The sequence below is a fragment of the Phocoena sinus genome, chromosome 3 (assembly GCF_008692025.1).
Source record: "Phocoena sinus isolate mPhoSin1 chromosome 3, mPhoSin1.pri, whole genome shotgun sequence".
Classification (NCBI taxonomy): Eukaryota; Metazoa; Chordata; class Mammalia; order Artiodactyla; family Phocoenidae; genus Phocoena; species Phocoena sinus.
Window position 1 is genome coordinate 164670182 of NC_045765.1, and position 26204 is coordinate 164696385.

The window sequence follows — 26204 nt, forward strand, 5'->3', positions numbered from 1 at the left end:
CGTGGGCCTTTTTTGTTCATCTATACCAGCTTGATTTAAACTTTTAATATAAGCTGCTGGTGCTAAAATTTAAATATAAGAGTGTTGCTGGGATCAGTTTTGGCTTTGGAACAAGCCAACACCTCAACATTGATGGCTGTATCTTGTAACACAGTTGATTTAGAACTTCGGGAATTAAAATGTCTCAGGGGGGCCCAGGTGGATTTAATCGGCTTAAACCAGAATTTCCCTGGTGTGTAATAGCGAAGATCTGAATTGCTTTCTAGTGTAAAGAACAGCCCATTCTTCATCCATCCTGAAGTTAAGCATATTCTGTACATATTTTGAAAATAAGCAAGGATAAATCTGTTTGATCTCCCAGTGTTTCTGCATATGTGATTATTTTTAAAAGAATTCTGTATTTGGACCAGAAGCCGTAGGTGGCAACAGTAGGGTGACAGCGTATAGTTGTTGACCGTGACAACCCAGTTCTTCTGCCTGCTCACCACAGACATTTACCAGCCCCTGCAGCCCTCTGATCTGGTCATCACCTCTGTGAGACTCTCAACTTACAATGATTCAGTGAGTCAGATTCTAAAAGGATTAACCCTCACCTAAGCCCCAAGGTCATCGCAGTTTCCTCCCTGGGAATATTAAAGAGGAGAACTCAGAGGTCACTTTTCTGATCAGCCAACTCCCGGGACCCCTAAAAGAAAACTTGAGGAGGTCTGGCTTAAAGAACTACCCATTTTTTAATTTTTTAAAATTATTTTTCGATGGTCTCAGGTTTATTATCAATTGGTGGGATCATTTATTGTCAAAGAATGAATTGCTCTTGAGAGAAGGTTTACAAAGGAAGACAAAAGTTCAAATAGAACTTATTTCCCTACACATATCCTGAAAATACTTATATTCCATTGATAAAATCCACTAAGGCTCTGTCACTATATCCATCATCCTACTCTAATTTTCTGAAACTTTAATATATACAGTTATTTTTTTTAATTTCCTAAGAATCTGAAAAAAATAGATATATGTCTATGTATAACCAAATCACTTTGCTGTACATCGGAAACTAACACAATATTGTAAATCAACTATACTCCAATATAAAATAAAATGTTTTAAAATAAAGAAAAAATAAAATTTCCTATGATGCAAGACACTAGGTATTAAAATAAAATTATTTTTCTTTGTTTAATGCACTCATAACCATCTTTATTACATGTATTTTTAAACACTTCCATGCATTCATTACACACACATTTCTTATCACATCCATTACCTGAAATAACACACTTATCCAAGTGACGTTTACATAACACACTTTTAAAAAATAATTTCTATTTTTTTAATGAGATCTAATTGACATATAACATTGTGTGAGTTTAAGGTATACAATGTGTTGATTTGATTCACCTTTATATTACCATATGATTACCATCTTTGTGTTAGTTAACACTTCTATCATGTCACATAATTATCATCTTTTTTGTGGTGATAGCAATTAAGATCTAGTCTCTTACCACCTTTGAAGTTCATAATACAGTAATGTTGACTGTGATCACTGTGCTGTACTTTATATCTCCAGGACTTGTTTAACCATTAGTTGCAAGTTTGTACCTTAAACAATATCTCCTCAATTCTCTAACCCCAAGCCCCTGGTAACCACCATTCCACTCTCTGTTTTTATGAGTTTGGCTATTTTAGATTCCACATGAGTGATATCATACAGTATTTGTATTTCTCTGTCTGACTTATCGCACTTAGCATAATACCCTCAGGGTCCATCCGCGTTGTCCAAATGGCAGAATTTCCTTCTTTTTCATGACTGAATAATATTCCATTGTGCCACATCTTCATTTTCAGTCCATCTGTTGAGGGACATTTAGGTTGTTTCCATATTTTGGTTATTGTGAAGAATGCACCAACATACGTTCCTACCAACAGTGCACAAAAGTTTCCTTTTCTCTACATCCTCGTCAGCACTTGTTATCTCTTGTCTTGATGGTTAGGCATTCTAATGGGTAGGAGGCAATATTTCATTGTGATTTCGATTTGCATTTTCCTGATGAGTAGTGATGCTAAGCATCTTGTTATGTACCTGTTGGCCATTTGGGTATCTTCCTTAGAAAAATGTCTACTCAGTTCCTCTATTTTTTAATCAGATTGTTTATTCTTTTTTCTGTTATTGAGCTGTATGATTTTCTTCTATATTTTAGAGGTGAACCCCCTTTCTGATCTATGGTTTGCAATTATTTTCTCCCATTTCATAGGTTGCCTTGTCATTTTGTTATTGCTTTTGTTGCTCAGAAGCTTTTTACTTTTGATGTAGTCCCACCTGATTATTGCTTTGAACTATCCATTATTACAGCAACATTTTGGTAAACTTTAGCATTGTCTCAAGATCAATGCTTTTATTTTTAAAAGCCTTAAATTAATGTGATTTATTAATCTTTTGAGGCTATCACATATACTGTCTGGAAGGAGTCTAAAAACAATTCTAATTCAACAGTTGCACCTTGAAGGTCATGACGTCTGAGGGACAAGGTGAGAGTATTTATGTGGTACACGCAAACACTCATATTACAGTGTGCACACACACAGACACATGCTTGTGTGTACATGTGCACGTACGTACACTCATGCGTATACACACATGCATACTCTTGCACGTTTGTATATTCATACACACATGTGCTCACACACAAATGCACACAGTATAAGTTCAGGGCCCCAGTTTTTTTTGTTGTTTTTCTTTTTTTTTGTTTTTTTTTTTTGGCGGTATGCGGGCCTCTCACTGTTGGGGCCCCTCCCGCTGCGGAGCACAGGCTCCGGACGCGCAGGCTCAGCGGCCATGGCTCACGGGCCCAGCCGCTTCACGGCATGTGGGATCCTCCCGGACCGGGGCACGAACCCGCGTCCCCTGCATCGGCAGGCGGACTCTCAACCACTGCGCCACCAGGGAAGCCCTGCATCTGCTATTTTATTCTTTCAAATCATTACTTCATTTTGCTAACAGTAGAATACTTTTAAAATGTTCACTGCTTGGAGCACGCATCATCCTATAAAGGTCATATCAGCCAATTATTAATTCTTGTAATCATTTAACACCGATTAGGTGAGCACCTAATGTGTGTCAGAGCATATTCTGTGTGCTGTACGTGTTCTGTATGCTCTGAACACTCAGGGTCCTTGCCATCATGTCTTGGCTGGGACCTTGTGGAGAAGAGCAGTGAGAGAATGAAAGAAAGGCAAGTAATGAAAAAGCATGGGAATGGGGGGCTGGGGGGAAGGAGAGAAATAGGTGAGGGAGAGGGTAAGAGATATGAACATTGAGTTACAAAATAAATGAGCCACAGGTATGAAACATACAGTGTTGAGAATATAGTCAATAATTACGTAATATTTTTGTATGGTGACAGACGACAATAGGCTTCTATGGTGATCATTTCAAAATGTATGGAAATATCAAATCACTGTGTTGTGTAACAGGAACTAACATAGTGTTGTAGGTCAATTATATTTCAAAAACAAACTCATAGAAGATCAGATTTGTGGTTACCAGCAGCAGAGGATGGGAGAAGGGGGAATTGGATGAAGACAGTCAAAAGATACAAACTTCCAGTTATAAGTACTAGGGTTATAACATACAACATGATAAACGTAGTTAACACTACTGTACGTTATATGTGGAAGTCGTTAAGAGACTAAATCCTAAGAGTTCTCATTACAAGAAAAAAAATTTTTTTTCTATTTTGTTGATGTTGTGTCTTTATGAGGTGATGGATGTTCGCTAAACCTATTGTAGTCATCATTTCATGGTGTGTGTAAGTCGGATCCTTATGCTGGACACCTTAAATTCACCCAGTGCTGCCTGTTGATAACATCTGCATAAAACTGGGGGAACAAAGAAAAAGCATGGGAAATATGAGATGGTGATGCGGTCTCTGCTGAAAATTAAAATAGGAGATCTGAGAGCAAGAGTCTGGGAAGGTAGTTTAGACGGATCCGAAAAAGCTTGTCTGAGTTTAGCACATTTAAGGTAAATGTGAACAGAAAGAAGGATCAGCCTTGGAGAGTGTTCCAAACTGAGAGAGCAGCAAGTCCAAGAAATGTGAGTTACCAACGAGCTTGTTGTCCAAGGAGAAGAAATAAGGCGACAATGACAAGAGCGTAATGAGTTACAGCGACGGCAGAGCCATGAGGGCAGGGACTTGTTTTGTTCACTAATGTTCCCACTGTATCCAACAGAGCCTAGTCCTTAATATGCGCAGACTGGGTAAATGAACGAACCAAAGGATCTAATTCAAAATGAATGTAGAGAATTAGGGAAAAGGGCCTGATCATGAAACTACAGTCAGAAGTTTAATTTTATTTGAATCATGACAGATTATTTTAAGGGAGGCGTGGTAGACTGAACAATGGCCCCCTGAAGATGTCCACGGTCCTAAATCTCAGAGCCTGTGGATGTTATCTTCCGTGGTAAAAGGGACTGTGCAGATAGGATTAAGTTAAGGATCTTGAAATGCGGGGAGATGATCCTGGATTATCTAGCCAGGCTCAATGTAATCACAAGTGTCCTTGTAACAGGGAGGGAGGGGGATCAGTCAGAGAAGAGGATTTGGTCATGGATGCTGAGGTTGCAGTGACGCAGGCTTCAAGCCATGGAGCGTGGGCAGCCTTTAGAAGCTTAAAAAGACAAGGGGGCTTCCCTGGTGGCGCAGTGGTTGAGAGTCCGCCTGCTGATGCAGGGGACACGGGTTCGTGCCCCGGTCCGGGAAGATCCCACATGCCGCGGAGCGCCTGGGCCCGTGAGCCATGGCCGCTGAGCCTGCATGTCCGGAGCCTGTGTTCTGCAACAGGAGAGGCCACAACAGTGAGAGGCCCGTGTACCGCAATAAACTAAAACAAAAAAACAAAAACAAACAAAAAAAAAGACAAGGAAATTCTCCCCTGGAGCCTCCAGAAGGAGCACTGCCTGCTGGTCCATTATAGACTTCAGACCTCCAGAACTGTAAGATAACAAATGTGCCTTATTTTAAGCACTACACTTGCAGTAACTTGTTACAGCAGCAATAGGAAACTAATACAAGATTATTCCAAATTAAAGAAAGCATTTGGCCATCTCATAAGTCACAAACATGAAGAGCGATGCCTTTTTAAAAGGTAAATATCATTTGTCACCTAAATTAAAATGCATTTTAAATTAAGTTACAAGGTTGAGCTGGATTCCCTTCCTGTATCTCCTGTACTCTCATAGTAGACCTTAGGAGAGGATGGAGGGCTTGTAGGGAAGGAGAAAAGCAGTGAATCTAAGTCAGAATGAGAGGTGTAACTAGGAAGAAAGTGCTGTAAAGGGAAAAGTGTCCAGCAGACAGAGGGAAAGGAGAGGGAAGGGAAAGGAAGGGACATTAATTATCATTGCTGCATAACAAATTACAGCCCCCCCCCATTTAACAATTTAAAACAACAGACGTTTATCCCTTACAGTGTCTGAGTGAACCCAGGAGTGGCAGGTTTGCGTGTTTCTGGCTCAGGGTCCCACGCGGATGAGGCTGTATCATCTGAAGGTTTGACTCGGGCTGGAGGGTCCACTTCCAAGACGGCTCCCTGCTGGCTACTGGTGGGAGGCCTCCGTTCCTCTCCCCATAGGCCTCTTCTCGTACTGCTTGAGGGTCCTCACAGGGTGACGGCAGGCTCCCCCTCCGACAGGCAACCCCAGACACAGTTGGGCGGGAGCAGCAGTACCTCTTCCCTGGCCTCGTCTCAGAAGTCACTCAGTTACCGCCTCCGTATTCTGCGGGTCAGAGGCGAGGCACTAAGTGCAGCCCTCACTCAGGGGAAGAAGGGTCAGGCTCCTGCGTTTGAAGGGAATGTCAGAAAACCACCCCAGAAGAAGGAGAGGGAGAAGTGAAGAGAAATTTGAGCAAAACACCTATTTCTCCTCTGTTCACAGAGAATGCCTAGATACGTCCGTTTTTCTCCACTAATCTCTCTCCCTTCGTCAGGGACTAATGGATGTGTGTGTGTGAATGTCTGTGTGTGAGCGTGTGTGTGTGTGTTTCAGTGTATGTGTCTGAGTTTGTATATGTGTGAATGTGTAAATATGTTGTGTGTGTGTGTAGGTGTGAGTGTGTATGTATGTGTGAGTATATGTAATGCATGTGTGTGAGTGTGTGAGTGTGTGTGTGTAGATGTGAATGTGTGTGGATGTGTGTGAGTGTGTGTAGATGTGAGTGTGGGGTGTGAATGTGTGTGTAGATGTGAGAATGTGTGGTGTGGATGTGTGTGCATAGATGTGAGTGTGTGGATGTGTGTGGCGTGTGCATAGATGTGGATGTGTGTGAGTGTGTGTGCGTAGATGTGAGTGTGGGTGTGTGTGTATGTGTATGTGAGTGTGTGAATGTGTATGCATAGATGTGAGTGTGGGGCGTGTGTATGTGTGTGTGCATAGATGTGTGTGTGTGAATGTGTATGTGCATAGATGTGAGTGTGGGATGTGTGTATGTGTATGTGAGTGTGTGAATGTGTGTGTGCATAGGTGTGAGTATGTGCATAGTTGTGAGGGTGGGGGTGTGTGAATGTGTATGCGTAGATGTAAGTGTGTGAGTGTGTGTGTGTGTCTGAGTTTGTATATGTGTGAATGTGTAAATATGTTGTGTGTGTGTGTAGGTGTGAGTGTGTATGTATGTGTGAGTATATGTAATGCGTGTGTGTGAGTGTGTGAATGTGTGTGTGTAGATGTGAATGTGTGTGTATGTGTGTGTGTGTAGATGTGAGTGTGGGGTGTGAATGTGTGTGTAGATGTGAGAATGTGTGGTGTAGATGTGAGTGTGTGGATGTGTGTGCATAGATGTGAGTGTGTGTGCGTAGATGTGAGTGTGGGTGTGTGTGTATGTGTATGTGAGTGTGTGAATGTGTATGCATAGATGTGAGTGTGGGGCGTGTGTATGTGTGTGTGCATAGATGTGTGTGTGTGAATGTGTATGTGCATAGATGTGAGTGTGGGATGTGTGTGTATGTGTATGTGAGTGTGTGAATGTGTGTGTGCATAGGTGTGAGTGTGTGCATAGTTGTGAGGGTGGGGGAGTGTGAATGTGTATGCGTAGATGTGAGTGTGTGAATGTGTGTGCATAGGTGTGAGTGTGTGCATAGTTGTGAGGGTGGGGGAGTGTGAATGTGTATGCGTAGATGTGTGTGTGTGTGTGTGTGTGTGTGTGTGTGTCTGGCAAGACAGGTGTAGGCTTCCCAGCTGTTTCCCACTTTTGACTCCTGCCAGACATTTATCTCAGCGTCCCCAGAGACTGCTGATTCTACACTCAAGCTTGTCTCTGTGTCCAGATCATCTAATCAAAACTCCAGGTTTGGAAGGCACCCTGCAACTAACTGGTTTGCTGAATTCCCCCAAAAGAAATGCTGCCATGTTGCATCCACTTGACCAAGTCCTCATCCAAGCAGACGTGGTAAAAATGCCCCTGACCAGAGATCTGCTGCGTTTCTTGTAAGTCCAGGAAGCACACGTGGGCTGCAGATAGAAACTGGGATAGAAAGTTCAGAGATTTGGGTCAAGTACTGTGGTAAGTTCATTGGAATGTGAAACACAGATGGAGCCGTCTGGAAAGGCAGAGGGAATGTGAATAGGAAACTTCTCTCCATGCCTGATTCGGAATTAGGTTACACTAATTGATGAATTAATGAGAAAGGTAATGCAGAGAACAGCCTGATAAAGAGTTACCTGAAAGGCCATCTTCTTTCCCATCCTTTTCACTTCTCGTCAGATATTAGATTAGGCCTTTACCTTTTCTTGATTTTCTCCCTTTCCTTTCCTACCTCTTTTCTGTTTGTTAGGAAACAGTAAAAATTATTTTATTATCATAGAATGCCTTTAGATTCTTTTAAATTCATTGCATGGAAAAATGCAAAAGTCTTTTACTATTTAGTCTTTAGAGGAAATGTATTTTATAGCAAAATATGCCACCCATATTTTAAAACATTTTCAAGCCTCAGTTTTCATGTATTGGCATTTTCAAATCAGGATTTAGGAATGAAAAAAATCGTTTTGTGTCTGCATAGCTGTGTTGTGTACTTAGAAAAACAGAATAACCTATAATGGAAAAGAATCAGAAAAAATATATATATATAAGTGAATCACTTTGATGTACACCTGAAACTAATGCAAATATTGTAAGTCAACTATACCTTAGTTAAAAAAAGAAAAACAGACAAAAACCCTTTAATGTGATATTTTTAAAAGTTATCCTCAAATATGGTGTAACTAGTAATTTCATTTAAATGTGCTTTTTTTTTAACAAAGTTTTTTTTTTTTTTTTTGGCTGCCTTGGGTCCTTGTTGTTGCACGCTGGCAGCCAGCGGTGGCTACTCTTCATTGCGATGCACAGGCTTCTCATCATGGTGGCTTCTCTTGTTGCAGAGCAAGGGCTCTAGGCGCACGGGCTTCAGTAGTTATGGTGCATGGACTCAGTAGTTGTGGCACACGGGCTTAGTTGCTCCAAGGCATATGGGCTCTTCCCAGACCAGGGCTCGAACCTGTGTTCCCTGCATTAGCAGGTGGATTCTTAACCACTGCACCACCAGAGAAGTCCTAAATGTGCTTTTTTTAAGCTGAAAACTGATTATTTTACTAGGAAAAGGAATACTGTTGTTAGACTACAAGTCAATGAAAGTATTCATTTTGATTATTTTGGCTACCCAAAATTCAGTAAAACGTTTCCTAATGGGATGAATAAAAAAAAAAGCTTCATATATTATTTAATTCAAAATAAATGCATATGATAATACTGCTAGCATTTCACATCTGTCCAAGTCAGAATATATTTTGAGCAACTTCTGTGTACCAATAAGCATTTTTTTATACAGTCAATTTAGGGTTCTAATGGCAAGGTAAACACACACACAGAAATGTGTAGAAAATGATCCACGTACTAACACAGAGGTGCACAAGATTCTTCTGTAAAAGACCAGACAGTAAATTGTTTAGGCTTATGAGCCATACTGTCTCTGTCACAAAATCTCAAGCTTTTCCCTTGTAGGACAGAGGCAGCCATAGATAATATGTAAGTGAGCAGGCAGGGCCATGTTCCTATAAAACTTTATTTACAAAAACAGACAGGCAGGATTCGCCCTCAGTCCAATCCTCTGTACTGAAGGACTGATTTATACATTCTCAGCACCAGAACCATATTGTTTCCTTTGCATTTACCTAAATAAAATTCCCAGCAAATGTTCTTTTGAAAGACCAGTGGAAAAGTTTGTCTCTGAAGTCACATTTTTTTATAGAACTGATTTAAAACTGTTATTTTAGTTATTAACGAGCAAATATCATTAACTTTCAGGTTAGTGTTATTAATGCCTTTGGATAGTTCAAAATGTGCAATGCAAGAAACTAATAAAACAAATTTCAGAAGTAAGTGAGTTCTGTTTATTCATAACATGGTAAATGAAACACAACCTCATTTTAAAATCTGTTGAAAGCTTATTAAACAAGTAAAGTGGAAGTTGTGTTTCTAAAGATGACTATGATATTTTATTCTCAGTATCTGCAGTGATGGTGTCTACTTAGGTTAGTCTTGAGGAAAATGCAGTCTGTCTTTCATACGAAAAGAGAATATTATTCTTTGCTGTGGTTTTTTTACCTTTAGGTGTACAATTTTGAACAACAAAAAGTAATTGTTTTAAAAGCATCTTCAAATGATATTATAACGTATATGTAATTCTTAAGGCCTTTTCTAAAGTTAATCCCACTTTAAAGTCTCTTTGTCTATTGTTGACACGCCCTCCCCTTTCTCCTGCTTTCTTTGTTGTTAACAATCTGTAGGCCCTCCATGAACATTGTTTTCAGAGAAAAGCTTACAGAACGGTCACAAGTGACACTAAATTTACATTTCGTGTTGGACTTGTTATCATCAGACCTGATACTAGATTCTTGAAAGGTCCTGTACAATGATGGCTGGTTCTATATGGAAACTAAGTGAATCAAACAGACCACAGGTGCATATTGAGGTCCTGGATAAAACAAAGATGTCTCACTAGTCTATTTCAGATGTCTTACTAGCCCATTTCAGATAACTTTCACAGCTCTTTGGTCTTGGTTAGAATTTGGGTACTTGGGTCCATTGTACTAATTGTGGATGGAAGCCTGGTTGGCATCCTCAATTCCATCAGCGCTCTCAACCTCAGTTACTCTCCACGATGCAACAAAGTTAATCATGGTACACTTCCTCTGCGTACTTGTCAGATTTTCACAGCACGTTCGTAATGGCTTCACACAGATGCTCTAAAATGAAGGGCACGCTCTAGCACACGTGCTTACACCATCTTTGTCTCTCCTGCCTGTGCTCTTAACTGGGGAAAACAGTGGCCGTCCAAAAGCTCTGTTTGTGTGTGTCTTGCAGGAGTCCTTTGGAACCTTTCATCTTGCGATGCACTCAAAATGCCAATCATACAGGACACCCTGGCCGTGTTGACCAATGCCGTGATCATCCCCCACTCAGGCTGGGAAAATTCACCTCTTCAGGACGATCGGAAGATACAGCTGCATTCCTCACAGGTGCTGCGAAATGCCACTGGATGCCTAAGGTGAGTCCCGTGTTGTTGCTACCTCCCTCTGTCAACGGGTGCTTTTTGTTTCTGTAACTTTAATTGCTGTTTTGCTAAGGATCAGAGTGTTTTGGAATACTGATACGGCAACAGTGCAAGAAGCTGGTGAAGATCATTTCTAACGAGGTACTGAAGACATATATGCATCTTCCACTGTCCTCTACCTACCCCAGTATTTGACTTATTTAACATGTTTTCTTAGGCCTTAGGCAAAGAAATAAATATTTTCATTCCAACCAAAAATAGTTTTCTTTGATTGAAAACAATAGTTAACAGTCATTTCCCTGTTGTGATATATCATGCATCTTGAATAACCAGGCAGACCAATTGGTTAGAAGAAGAGTCTATGACAAATACATAGGGATCTAGTTAACTGTCTCCAGTAGCTATTTTTATTTTTTTTAAAATTTCATTGTGACTGCAAGAGCCTGTGTTTCTTGAAAATAGCTCTTTAATAAGGACTGTGGTGTGAAATGTCTTTTTAACATAATAAAAGTAGCAAATGTGTTCTAATTATCTCCCAATGCCTTCTTTCAAAACTCATCACCCGGAAATCTCTTGAGATGTTTTAGATGTTTTGTTTAGTTTTTGCTCTCAGAAAAGAATGTAATAATCAATGTATACTTCTTCCATACTCTAGAAACTGTGTTCCCAAGGATGTTGTACGTTGTACCAAAGCGGGAAATCTCTGCCGGTTAAACTTAATGATAGGATGGGTGTGATTTAAAATACCTAATCAAATAATCTCTATTTCAAAAGTAAAATGTACAGAATTGCTTCAGCTTGGCTGCCTCAAAGCTGCCATTTCTCTTACAGTCGATCCGTTTCTAGGTATAAGAACCAGTCTCTCCTGGAGAAGGAACAGAATCACCTTGGTGACATTAATAATAATGATCTCATGTATATTTACAACAGTGCTCTCAGCCTGCAGTCTTGAGAGGGGTGTGTGTTTGTGTGAATGGGGCATGCATAAAGGGAGATAAAGAGAGTTGGCCTCCATAAATATCAGTGTGCATTCATGGGCAGGAATAGGAAACCCTCTGACAATTTTGCTTTTCCTCAAGGTCATGAAATAATGATCTTTTGGCATGATTTCTCTGGATAGGCTCCTCCATAAGTCAAATTAACAGTTTTCTAAACCCCACTTTTAAGACATCCATCTTATAACCTCTTAAATTCTATTATCCTTCAGAAACCTCCTGCCCCACCAGCAGAAATATAACTCTTCCAAAACTAAAACTATAAGCACTTCTGACCCTTCTTACCTGATTTTTCTATTTCAGTTATATGCAGCTGTTACAAGTAATTTTCCTTTCTTAACATCCTTGACTTGTAAAGAGTGTCATTGTTCCTAATGAAGATTGTGGAAGGAAGTGCCTCAATCAATTGTATACATATAGTCTGTAAAGATCTGCTAAGTTCCATCAATTAAAATTCTCTCTGAATAATATAGTAACATAATTACATATTCAGGATGTTTGACATAAGGATGAAGGATACTGATATACGAGCATTCAGCTTCATTTGATGAAAAGTCAGATGAAGAAACCAGACTAGTGTCAGTTCACCGGTCCCCTTTGTAGGTCATCTGGCCGAGTTCACACACACAGAGGCTTGAGCGGCGCTGCTTCTGCCGCCAGCCAGGATTGACCACATCACAGGAAGCGAAAAGGAGGACATCTGATTTAGAAAGTGTTTCATGTAGCCTAATCGTTTTTTTTTAGTCCAGTTGAAACCAGGTTTGGGGTTTTCCCACTTTTCAGAGTTTATCATGTGAATGACAGAGCAAGATCTATCAAAATACGAATATTTCACTTCCCTCTTAATTCATTAAACTCCTTCTGTTGCCAGAACTTGGCCTTTGTTCACTGGTGCCAAATAGAAATGCAGAGGCAGAGTTTGGGGTGAGGTAGAAAGAAATAGCTTTATTGCTTTGCCAGGCCAAGGGGACCACAGCGGGCTACTGCCCTCAAGACAGTGTGTCCCACACGGGAGGGGACAGTGAGGGGTCTTATAGTGTTCAATGAGCGGGGCGTGGTCAGCTCATGGACATTCCTCTGATTGGTTGGTGGCTCGTAATCAAGAGTTAGCATCATCAGCTTTCTGGTTCCAACTGGTCTGGGGTCTGTGTGCTTGTGGGCAGCATACAATTAACTTCTCCCACCTGGTGGGCGTTTCAGTATCTGCAAAACAGCTCAAAGGACATGGCTCAGAATATCATTTATAGTCCTTGGGGAAGAACTAAAGGTACTTGACTTTGTTTAATGGCTAAAGTATTATTATTTTGTCTTGCTTGCTTGTTGTCCTTTCTTTTTGCATTTTCTCACTTCTCTGATTCAATGTATTCTTTGGCTAAAGTTTTTCTACAGACAAAAGGCAGGTGGACGACATGGGTGGGAGTCTATTCCGGGAAGACCTTACAGTGTCCTGCTCGGTTACACTTCCCTTCTCACAAAAAGAAATATAATTTTTTCTCTCTTATTTAAATGTGTTTATGAATCAGTCTACATTAATGAACAGGTTGGACTAAGAGAGGAAGAAAATAGCCTTGGGAAGGGGCCAAAATGAACTTATCAAATAAAGACTCAGCAGATAAAAGATTTCAAGAAATTTCTACTATTACCATTTACTTAGAACCAAGTTGGAACCACACCAAAACAGTCGTAAATATTTATATCATGATGGAAGATTCTACATATTAGTATGTGAGGTTGTAGTTACATTCTTAATTTTTTCAACAAAACCTAGATCTTTATTTACCGTCAAGAAATTACTATGTATGCTGTTCCTGCTTTTCAGCAGTTTGATCCATGAGCATTTGCTAAGTGCCTGCTGTGTGCCAGGGAAGGGCCAGGGAGGCTGAAATAAACATGGCAACCTCTTCTGCCCCTCAGAAACTCCTCCTCTAGTGGAAGACAGTGGTACCCATACAATGAGTCCTAGTGTTATATCTTAGTATAATATAAAGCTATGATTAGGATAGTATAGAAGGAAAACCTGGGAAGGGAGTGGCTAACTCAGTGAGTGTGGTCACAAAACGTTTCAAGAACCAGGTGAGACTGGGGTCAAGCAGAGAAAGGGCATCACCAGTCAATGCTTTGGGAGATGCTCGAGGCCAGAGGAACAGCAGGAACACCCTGACGCTGACGTGGGAGAACTAACTCCAGGATCTGCAGGCAGTCTACAAACCTAGCAGACTTTAGGAAGTGCAGCTTGTTTAGTTGTTTCATTCCAGGTGATAAAGGGCGTTCAAAGCAGAGCTAAAAGAATAGACTTGAGTCTGTGAGGAACAGAGAGCTATGGCGAAGCTTTGACCAAGAGAACACAATGGTCAGCTATGTCTGGGAGCAATTTTACAGGACAGAGTAGAAGCAGGTAGGGAGGGGAGAGGTGACATTAAGAGCAGAGCTGTGAATTGATGGGCTGCCCTGCAGGCTTCATTTCTAAGGTACCTCCTGTAGACAACAGTAAATATCAATATTTTGTTCCATTCGATTAATTTAACCATCACTGATTTGTAGCTATGAGAACTATCTCCATAGCTGTTGTAGTTCTACTTTTTATCTTGGAATTTTTTTCTTCTTTTTAGTTATACTATTCTTATTAAAATGGTAGCTTCTATATCTTATCAAATGTTAGAGAAGTTTTATGGCACATACCATTACTTGTATGTAATTGAGGTTTAATAAATCAAATCCACCAAAACAAAAGGATTTCAAACACATATAACTATGCTAAATTATGGAGAATGCAGTAGACTCAGCAAAAGTCCTCCTGGCACTGCATAAATGATTTCAATATAGTCCTTAAAATGTAAATTAATAACCAGATCATCTCAATTTATAAATCAGATCTGGGCTTATACCTTTGCAGGGAACATTTTTTTTCTATCACAATATTTAGAAAGAATTTGGTTCTTTGGTGCTCCTTTTTTTTTTTTAATTTCTTAATTTTTAAATTTTATTTCTTTACATCTTTATTGGAGTATAATTGCTTTACAATGGTGTGTTGGTTTCTGCTTTATAACAAAGTGAATCAGTTGTACATATACATATGTTCCCATATCTCTTCCCTCTTGTGTCTCCCTCCCTCCCACCCTCCCTATCCTACCCCTCTAGGTGGTCACAAAGCACCGAGCTGATCTCCCTGTGCTATGCGGCTGCTTCCCACTAGCTATCTATTTTACGTTTGGTAGTGTATATATGTCCATGTCTTTGGTGCTTCTGAAAGCAGAAAATAAACGCACAGCACTTGTTCTTCTAGTCATTTTTATGTATTAAATATATATATTTTTATGAAAAATGATACAGTGAATTTGTACAAGAAGATGATATAGCGGTTTGTGTAATATTTGCATACCCTAATCTGGTCCATTAATTTATAGCTTTAATTTTTTTTTCACTTTTAAAGACATTTATTTTTTTTTCAAATTTTATAAGCAATACATGTTTATTGCTGACTACTAGAAATACATGCAAGCATAAACTAATAATTAACAGTCACCCATAATCTCACCCCCCAGAGATAACCATCGTTAGCATTTTTATACATTTCCTCCCAATGTCTACATATCTTTCTACTCTTTTTTTTTTAACACCTTTATTGGAGTATAATTGCTTAAAATGTTGTGTCAGTTTCTACTGTATAGCAAAATGAATCATCTATAAGTATACATATACCTCCATATCCCCTCCCTCTTAAGTCTCCCTCCCACCCTCCCTATCCCACCCCTCTAGGTGGTCACAAAACACCGAGCTGATCCCCCTATGCTATGCAGCTGCTTCCCGCTAGCTATCTATTTTACATTTGGTAGTGTCAATGCCAGTGCTACTCTCTCACTTCATCTCAGCTTACCCTTCCCACTCCCCATGTCCTCAAGTCCATTCTCTAGTAGGTCTGTGTCTTTATTCCTTTCCTGCCCCTACGTTCATCAGAACCATTTTTTCTCTTTTTCTTAGATTCCATATATATGGGTTAGCATACAGTATTTGTTTTTCTCTTTCTGACTTAACTTCACTCTGTATGACAGACTCTATGTCCATCCATCTAACTACAAATAGTTAAATTTCCTTTCCTTTTATGGCAGAGTAATATTCCATTGTATATATGTGCCACCTCTTCTTTATCCATTCATATGTCGATGGACACTTAGGTTGCTTCCATGTCCTGGCTATTGTAAATAGAGCTGCAGTGAACATTGCGGTACATGTCTCTTTTTGAATTATGGTTTTCTCAGGGTATATGCCCAGTAGTGGGATTGCTGGGTCGTATGGTAGTTCTATTTTTAGTTTTTTAAGGAATCTCCATACTGTTCTCCATAGTGGCTGTATCAACTTACGTTCCCACCAACAGTGGGAGAGGGTTCCCTTTTCTCCACACCCTCTCCAGCATTTATTGTTTGTAGATTTTTTGATGATTGCCATTCTGACTGGTATGAGGTGATACCTTATTGTAGTTTTGATTTGCGTTTCTCTAATGATTAGTGATGTTGAGCATCCTTTCATGTGTTTGTTGGCAATCTGTATATCTTCTTCAGAGAAGTGTCTATTTAGGTCTTCTGCCCATTTTTGGATTGGGTTGTTTGTTTTTTTGATATTGAGCTAAATGGGCTGCTTGTATATTTTGGAGATTAATCCTTTGTCGGTTGCTTCGTTTGCAAATATTTTCTCCCATTCTGAGGGTTGTCCTTTCATCTTGCTTATGGCTTCCTTTGCTGTGAAAAAGCTTTTCAGTTTCATTGGGTCCCATTTGTTTAGTTTCGTATTTATTTCCATTTCTCTAGGAGGTGGGTCAAAAAGGATCTTGCTGTGATTTATGTCATAGAGTGTTCTGCCTATGTTTTCCTCTAAGAGTTTGATAGTGTCTGGCCTTACATTTAGGTCTTTGATCCATTTTGAGTTTATTTTTGTGTTTGGTGTTAGGGAGTGTTCTAGTTTCATTCTTTTACATGTAGCTGTCCAGTTTTCCCAGCACCACTTATTGAAGAGACTGGCTTTTCTCCATTGTATATTCTTGCCTCCTTTATCAAAGATAAGGTGACCAGATATGTGTGGGTTTATCTCTGGGCTTTCTATCCTGTTCCACTGACCTATATTTCTGTTTTTGTGCCAGTACCATACTGTCTTGATTATTGTAGCTTTGTAAGATAGTCTGAAGTCAGGGAGCCTGATTCCTCCAGCTCCGTTTTTCTTTCTCAAGATTGCTTTGGCTATTCGGGGTCTTTTGTGTTTCCACACAAATTGTGAAAATTTTTGTTCTAATTCTGTGAAAAATGCCATTGGTAGTTTTATAGGGATTGCATTGAATCTGTAGATTGCTTTGGGTAGTATAGTCATTTTCACAATGTTGATTTTTCCAATCCAGGAGTATGGTATATCTCTCCATCTGTTTGTATCATCTTTAATTTCTTTCATCAGTGTCTTATAGTTCTGCATATAGGTCTTTTGTCTCCTTAGGTAGGTTTATTCCTAGGTATTTTATTCTTTTTGTTGCAATGGTAAATGGGATTGTTTCCTTGATTTCTCTTTCAGATTTTTTGGCGTTAGTGTATAGGAATGCAAGCAATTTCTGTGCATTAATTTTGTATCCTGCTACTTTACCAAATCCATTGATTAGTCCTAGTGGTTTTCTGATAGCATCTTTAGGATTCTCTATGTATAGGATCATGTCATCTGCAAACAGTGACGGTTTTACTTCTTCTTTTCTGATTTGTATTCCTTTCATTTCTTTTTCTTCTCTGATAGCTGTGGCTAAAACTTCTAAAACTATGTTGAATAATAGCAGTGAGACTGGGCAACCTTGTCTTGTTCCTGCTCTTAGAGAAAATGGTTTCATTTTCACCATTGAGAATGATGTTGGCTGTGGGTTTGTCATATATGGCCTTTATTATGTTGAGGTTGGTTCCCTCTATGCCTACTTTCTGGAGGGTTTTTATCATAAATGGATGTAGAATTTTGTGGAAAGCTTTTTCTGCATATATTGAGATGATCATATGGTTTTTCTCCTTCAGTTTGTTAATATGCTCTACCACATTGATTGATTTGCGTTATGTTGAAGAATCCTTGTATTCCTGGGGCAAGCCCCACTTGATCATGGTGTATGATCCTTTTAATGTGCTGCTAGATTCTGTTTGTTAGTATTCTGTTGCGGATTTTTACATCTATGTTCATCATTGATATTGGCCTGTAGTTTTCTTTTTTTGTAACATCTTTATCTGGTTTTGTTATCAGGGTGATGGTGGCCTCGTAGAATGAGTTTGGGAGTGTTCCTCCCTCTGCTATATTTTGGAAGCGTTTGAGAAGGATAGGTGTTAGGTCTTCTCTAAATGTTTGCTAGCATTTGCCTGTGAAGCCATCTGGTCCTGGACTTTTGATTTTTGGAAAAATTTTAATCACAGTTTCAGTTTCATTGCTTATGATTGCTCTGTTTATATTTTCTATTTCTTCCTGCTTCAGTCTCAGAAGGTTGTGCTTTTCTAAGAATTTTTCCATTTCTTCCAGGTTGTCCATTTTGTTGGCATATAGATGCTTGTAGTAATCTCTCATGATCCTTTGTATTTCTGCAGTGTCAGTTGTTACTTCTCCTTTTTCATTTCTAATTCTATTGATTTGATTCTTCTCCGTTTGTTTCTTGATGAGTCTGGCTAATGGGTTATCAATTTTGTTTATCTTCTCAAAGAACCAGCTTTTAGTTTTATTGATCTTTGTTTTTGTTTTTTTCATTTCTTTTTCACTTATTTCTGATCTGATCTTTATGATTTCTTTCCTTCTGCTAACTTTGGGCTTTTATTGTTCTTCTTTCTCTAATTGCTTTAGGTGTAAGGCTGGGTTGTTTATTTGAGATGTTTCTTGTTTCTTGAGGTAGGATTGTATTGCTATACACTTCCCTCTTAGAACTGCTTTTGCTGCATTCCATAGGTTTTGGGTCATCGTGTTTTTATTGTCATTTGTTTTCAGGTATTTTTTGACTTCCTCTTTGATTTCTTTGGTGATCTCTTGGTTATTAAGTAGTGTATTGTTTTGCCACCATGTGTTTGTTTTTTTCACAGATTTTTTCCTGTAACTGAGATCTAGTGTCATGGCATTTGGTTGGGAAAGAAACTTGATATGATTTCAATTTTCTTAAATTTACCAAGGCTTGATTTGTGACCCAAGATATGATCTATCCTGGAGAATGTTCCATGAGCACTTGAGAAGAATGTGTATTCTGTTGTTTTTGGATGGAATATCCATAAATCAAGTCAATCTTGTTTAATGTATCATTTAAAGCTTGTGTTTCCTTATTTATTTTCATTTTGGATGATCTGTCCATTGGTGAAAGTGGGGTGTTAAAGTCCCCTACTATGATTGTGTTACTGTCAAATTCCCCTTTTATGGCTGTTAGCTTTTGCCGAATGTATTGAGGTGATCCTATGCTGAGTGCATAAATATTTACAATTGTTATATCTTCTTCTTGGATTGATGCCTTGATCGTTATGTAGTGTCCTTCTTTGTCTCTTCTAATAGTCTTTATTTTAAAGTCTATCGTGTCTCATATGAGTATTGCTACTCCAGCTTTCTTTTGATTTCCATTTGCATGGAATATTTTTTTCCATCCCTCCACATTCAGTCTGTATGTGTCCCTAGGTCTGAAATGGGTCTATTGTAGACAGCGTATATACAGGTCTTGTTTTTGTATCCATTCAGCCAGTCTGTGTCTTTTGGTTGGAGTGTTTAATCCATTTACATTTAATGTAATATCAATATGTATGTTCCTATCACCTTTTTCTTAATTCTTTTGGGTTTGTTTTTTTGATCTCTTCCTTCTATTGTGTTTCCTGCCTAGAGAAGTTCCTTTAGCATTTGTTTTAAAGCTGGTTTGGGGGTGTGGAATTCTCTTAACTTTTGCTTGTCTGTAAAGCTTTTAATTTCTCTGTTGAATCTGAATGATATCCTTGCTGGGTAGAGTAATCTTGGTTGTAGTTTTTTCCCTTTCATCAGTTTAAATATGTCCTGCCACTCCCTTCTGGCTTGTAGAGTTTCTGCTGAAAGATCAGCTGTTAACCTTATGGGGATTCCCTTCTATGTTATTTGTTGCTTTTTCCTTGCTGCTTTAATATTTTTTCTTTGTGTTTAACTTTGATCATTTGATTACTATGTGTCTTGGTGTGTTTCTCCTTGGATTTATCCTGTATGGGACTCTCTGTGCTTCCTGGACTTGATTGACTATTTCCTTTCCCATGTTAGGGAAGTTTTCAAGTATAATCTATTCAAATATTTTCTCAGACCCTTTCTTTTTCTCTTCTTCTTCTGGGACTCCTATAATTCAAATGTTGCTTTGTTTAATGTTGTCCTAGAGGTCTCTGAAACTGTCCTCAATTCTTTTCATTGTTTTTTCTTTATTCTGCTCTGTGGTAGTTATATCCACTATTTTATCTTCCAGGCCACTTATCTGTTCTTCTGCCTCAGTTATTCTGCTATTGATTCCTTCCAGAGAATTTTTAATTTCATTTATTGTTCATCATTGTTTGTTTGTTCTTTAGTTCTTCTAGGTCCTTGTTAAACATATCTTGTATTTTCTCCATTCTATTTCCAAGATTTTGGATCATCTTTACTATATTACTCTGAATTCTTTTTCAGGTAGACTGCCTATTTACTCTTCATTTGTTTGGTCTGGTGGGGTTTTACCTTGCTCCTTCATCTGCTGCATATTTCTTTGTCTTCTCATTTTGTTTACCTTACTTTGTTTGGGATCTCCTTTTCACAGGCTGCAGGTTCATAGTTCCCATTGTTTTTGGTGTCTGCCGTCAGTGGGTGAGGTTCGTTCAGTGGCTTGTGCAGGCTTCCTGGTGGAGGGGACTGGAGCCTGTGTTCTGCTGGGTGGGGCTGGATCTTGTCTTTCTGGTGGGCAGGGCCTCGTCTGGTGGTGTGTTTTGAGGTGTCTGTGAACTTAGTATGATGTTAGACAGCCTCTCTGCTAATGGGTGGTGTTGTGTTCCTATCTTCCTAATTGTTTGGCATGGGGCATCCAGCACTGGGGCTTGCTGGCCATTGGGTAGGGCTGGGTCTTAGTGTTGAGACAGAGATCTCTGGGAGAGCTCTCACCGACTGATATTTCGTGGTGCCAGGATGTCTCTGGTGGTCCAATGTCCTGAACTTGGCTCTCCCACCTCAGAGGTTCAGGCCTGACAGCAGGCCTGAGCACCAAGACCCTGTCAGCCACATAGATATGTTACAGGGTCTTTTTCCTTCTAGGGAGTCAGCCAGGATTTCAGGCAGTGGGCTCTGAGTCCAAAAATTGCCTCTATTTGGGAACTTGCCAAACACGACACAGGAGAGACTTCAATATTTTCTTGGAGTTGGATTTGCTCTCTTGTACTTCTACCATTGCCACAGAAAAAATCCTTCCCTGAGTAGCTGCTGCTCCTTTATCCTTAATTCCCCAACTGAACATACATTTTACTCTTGAAAGTTACCTAAATTTTGTAAAAATGCCTCAGTTGCATCTTATAAGTCTTTTCCAATGTGTCATAACCATCACTATCATATTCCATGAAATCAGGCTAAAACATAAGCATGTGATTTAGGACCTTGTTTATCTGGTAAAAGAAAGCAATAACTTGCATTTGTTCTACAAAGTGTGCCGTGTGTGCGCGCACGCATGTGTGTGTGTGTGTGTGTATGTGTGTGTGTGTGTGTGTGTGTGACTACTTTGGTATAAACCAAGTAAGTTGTCACAACTGGAAAACAATTCAGTTCCCTTGGTGTGATTTATGGGTATTCCACTGGGTCAAGGCAAAGAAAATTAGTAACTGTAAGAAAATAAACTGTGTACAAAATATTTCTTACTACTGAACTTCTTTTCCTTTTTTAGATCTTCTTTATTAGGGAACCATCTTGAAAACTAAGGCATTATTGTCAAGGACCATTCTGTTGTCAAAAATTCTTTTAAATTATTTCCTTTTATATACTTCAGTTATAGAAATTCTCCAAAACCTCTGTTGGGAGTTAAATATAATTTAGTCCTTGACATAATCATACATTTTATAAATTTGTTTTGAGATTGTATTTTTCTCATTACCATTCATTGTCAAACAATACTTTGTATAAAAAAAAGTACAATAAGCAAGATAGCATGAGGTCACTATTTAATATATTTAATATGTGAGATGTCAGTTAAGTTGGATTCAGTATCTGTCCTCAGGTGATATTATCTCTGATATTGAGTTGGAATAGGAAGTCTCCTTTCTCAAGAAATGCAGAGAAATTGAAGATGGGAGCTGTGTGTGTGTGTGTGTGTGTGTGTGTGTGTGTGTGTCTGTGTGCCTGTGTTTTGTTTGAGTGTATGGGGGGGCAGTTTGTTCATTCAGTCATTGCAAGTTATGACCTGGCAACATAGTAAATATTCATTCAATCATTTTACACACTGTGAATAGAGACACGATTTTTATGTAAAATTAAAATGAGAATTTTTATTCATAAAATTCCTGACTTCCAAGGACCAGGAAGTTCTGCTTTGAATACATCATTCATTCTCATATTTATTATAAGTTCAAAAGTTCATGTGTAGCAAGTCGTGAAACCAGTATTTTCACCCACATCCTGACTCCTGATCCAGACCATCCCCACTATACCACACTGAGGGGAAATATAATGTTATGTGAGATGAAATTGCAGATCTGTGCTAGAGCAACACAAACAAACACACGACCAATGAATGGACAGCATGCTGGTTCTCTTAATTTGCTTCTCAACATTTACCAAGTGACATCCACTTAGCCAACATCGCTTTTGCCTTTAATTGTCATCTGTCTTCTCCCTCCCCCTTATTTCTTACTTTCCCTTCTCCTCCTCTAAGACCCAAAGTGTGGATGGCAGGGAACCCAGACAGAGTTAGTCACAAAGCCCTACCTAAGTCCCTTCTCTCCATCTCCGTCTTAAATCTTAATTTTGACAATTAGAACGATGAGTGTCTTTTTTTTAAGATTAAATTTTAAGGCATGTTCTAGATAGTAGAGTTGACATTATTTATCCAGTCCTTAGATTCCTCCATCCTTTTACTGATGACATAAAATGAGTTAATATAGCTTGTTTCTATAGCTACAGTTTCAAGAATATATAAAGAAAATGAACTGTAAAAGAAAACTCTTTTCCAAGGATAGTATTTCCTAACCTAGTGTACCTTATAACTCAAGTAGGAGCATATGGTAGGTAAAAGTAAATTGATCAGATCATTATCGGAGAACATTATTCTCAATTTTTGTTCCTAGCAGTATTCAAACTTGTTTAAGTCATTTCAGGGCGGGCGGCTGAGGTTAGGCATGTAAGCAATTACTATTCTGAAGGAGTACACCTTTTTATTTTTCAGAAAGAAAAAAAAGATTATAAATGCAAATTGTACCACTCTTAAATATTCAAAAGCTTATCAGAGTGAAATTTAAGCTGGAAAAAAGGTCTATGCCTTAGTAAGCTAAAATCTAGAACACTAACATTGTCCAATCTTTAGACAAATTAAAATATCTTAAAGGACAGTCCAGTTTCTTGAGCCTTCTCTTTGGCAGTACATGTTGTACCAATATCGATGGTGGTGCCCACCCCACCAGCCTCAAGCACAGGACATACTAACTGGGATCATTCTAAAGAGAAGAGCCTCTTGGCTTTGCCTTTTCTGTCTTTTTTTTTTTTTTTAACATCTTTATTGGAGTATAATTGCTTTACAATGGTGTGTTAGTTTCTGCTCTATAACAAAGTGAATCAGCTGTACATATACATATGTTCCCATATCTCTTCCCTCTTGCATCTCCCTCCCTCCCACCCTCCCTATCCCACCCCTCTAGGTGGTCACAAAGCACCTAGCTGATCTCCCTGTGCTATGTGGCTGCTTCCCACTAGCTATCTATTTTACATTTGGTAATGTATATATGTCCATGCCACTCTCTCACTTCGTCCCAGCTTACCCTTCCCCCTCCCCGTGTCCTCAAGTCCATTCTCTATGTCTGTGTCTTTATTCCTGTCCTGCCCCTAGGTTCTTCAGAACCATTTTTTGTTTTTAATATTCCATATATATGTGTTAGCATATGGTATTTGTTTTTCTACTTCTGACTTACTTCATTCTGTATGACAGACTCTAGGTCCATCCACCTCACTAGAAATAACTCAATTTCGTTTCCTTTTATGGGCTTTGCCTTTTCTAAAAAGGCATGGTGAATCTTCATAGGAAGATGGCATATCACGTTGACATAGCAAAAATTTAAGCACATATAAAATATAAAATGAAAAGGTAAAGCCCTTAGTCCTTTTCCATTTAAAATTCATTTTGGGGGTAGGAAATGAAATTTTTCAAAAGCTGACCTGTTTGTTCCTGAAATATCTATCCATCACTGAGAAAAGAGGATAGAAAGGGAAAAGCAGATCTCTTAAATTTTGTTGGAGGAACGAGTTGGTAAGAGTGATCACAGCTAGATTATGGGATTCTGGGAGGTGGTGGCATGTGGGGTTGGTGGCAGTTAGAGCTGGGGGTGCTGGGCAGGGGGTGGGCCTCATCTCTGCACACTTCCTCCCAAGCCCACCCTCTCCCACCCTGTCCCCAGTGCACACGCCTCATTTGTTCCCCTTTTCTAATTTTGTCTTTTGTTCCAATTCTGCTCAATTAAAGCTTTAATTTTTAATAAAAAATTATAAATATGTCCTAAAATAAATTTGGGAAAATGTTAGATCAGCCTAGGACTTAATTATGCATGAAGTTATTGTGGTAGTTTTTTCTTTTTTATGCTTAAGGATGCCTCCAGGGAAACCACTTTTCTATGGCCTTAATCAGGTGATTTAGACCTTGAAATTGATTCAGTTGTGTACCTGTGATTGTTTCACTGCACAGTGTGTAATCAAATACCTTCCAGTAACCTTTGGCTGGAATAATTATCACCTTCAGCCAAAATGTGTGTTGACCAACCGCACACTGAAGGCTCACTAGTGAAGGTCACACTGACTCAGCCTATGGACAAGCTCATTTTAGCTGAGGTCTCTGCAGTAGGTTGGATAAGTGTCCCCCCAAATCTGTGTCAACCAGGAACCTCAGAATGTGACCCTGTTTGGAAATAGGATCTTTGCAGATATAATTAGTTAAGTTAAGGTAAGGTCATACTGCAAATGCCATATGATGTACCTCATATGTGCAATCTAAAATACGACACAAATGAACATATCTACGAAAGAGAAACAGACTCACAGACATAGAGAACAGACTTGTGGTTGCCAAGGGGGAGGGGGTGTGGGAGAGGGATGGATTGGGAGTTTGGGATTAGCAGGTGCAAAGTATTGTATATAGAATGGATAAACAACAGAGTCCTACTGTAGAGCACAGGAAACTATATTCAATAGATTGTGATAAACCATAATGGAAAAGAATATGAAAAAGAATGTGTATGTGTACAATTGAATCACTTAGCTATATAACAGAAATTAACACAACATTGTAAACCAACTATACAATAAATATTTTTTTTAAAAAATGAAGTCACACTGAATTAGAGTAGGCCCTAAATCTAAAGTGTGTTATCTTTATTTATTTATTTTTTAATAAATATATTTATTTATTTATTTCTGGCTGCATTGGGTCTTGGTTGCTGCGTGCAGGCTTTCTCTAGTTGTGGCGAGCAGGGGCTACTCTTCGTTGTGGTGCACAGGCTTCTTGTTGTGGTGGCTTCTATTGTTGCGGAGCACAGGCTCTAGGCGCACGAGCTCAGTAGTTGTGGCTCGCTGGCTCTAGAGAGCAGCCTCAGTAGTTGTGGCTCGTGGGCTCAGTAGTTGTGGCTTGTGGGCTCTAGAGTGTAGGCTCAGTAGTTGTGGTGCACGGGCTTAGTTGCTCCACAGCATGTGGGATCTTCCCAGACCAGGGCTCGAACCCATGTCCCCTGCATTGGCAGGTGGATTCTTAACCACTGTGCCACCAGCAAAGCCCTAAAGCACGGTACCTTTATAAGAAGAGGACATACACACAGAGACACACAGAGAGGAAATCTGTGTGAAGACAGAGGCAGAGACTGGAGTGATGCAGCTGTAAGCCAAGGAATGACAAGGGCTGCCGACAACCACAGGAAGCTAGGAGGAGGTAAAGGGTTCTTCTCCAGAGCCTTCAGAGAGATCACAGCCCTGCTAACACCTTGGTTTTGGACTTCTAATCTCCAGAACTATGCAAGAATAACATTCTGTCCTTTAGACCACCAGACCGTGGCACTTTGTTCCGGCAGCTCCAGGAGCCCGATAAGGTCACCCTAGTAAGGAACCCAGTGGAGTCTGCCAAGCAGAGCAGCCACCGGAGGACATAGCACAGGGAAATTAAGGGGTGAATAACTCAGAGAAGCTGCCTGTCCCCAAACAGTGCCCACACCCTGAACAGATACAAACAGATCCAGATAGAAAGTCATTTTTCCCTAAGCCAAGGCCATTCCCCTCCATAGCTCACGTTCAAGGCAGCTCACCCCCTGCAGCAGGATTGGCTCTGCAAGCCCAGGTGAGGCTGCCTCTGCCAAAGAAGTTCAAATCCAACCTCTTTGGTGGGTGGCTGTGAAAGAAGCATCTCCCCACGTGTGGATCCGAGGCTTATGTTTTCTGCCCATTTATGAGCCAGGC

At 39.5% G+C, this 26204-nt stretch overlaps 1 protein-coding gene across 2 annotated transcripts in view; it reads left to right on the forward strand.

Annotated features, from left to right (window-relative positions):
- The window catches only part of CTNND2 (catenin delta 2), a 944584-nt gene that overhangs the window by 753024 nt on the left and 165356 nt on the right, over positions 1 to 26204 (forward strand). For both annotated transcript variants that reach the window (XM_032628308.1, XM_032628309.1), the window contains one exon: positions 10395 to 10578. In XM_032628308.1, the coding sequence (XP_032484199.1) occupies positions 10395 to 10578 (184 nt within the window). The remainder of the gene's footprint in view (positions 1 to 10394; positions 10579 to 26204) is intronic.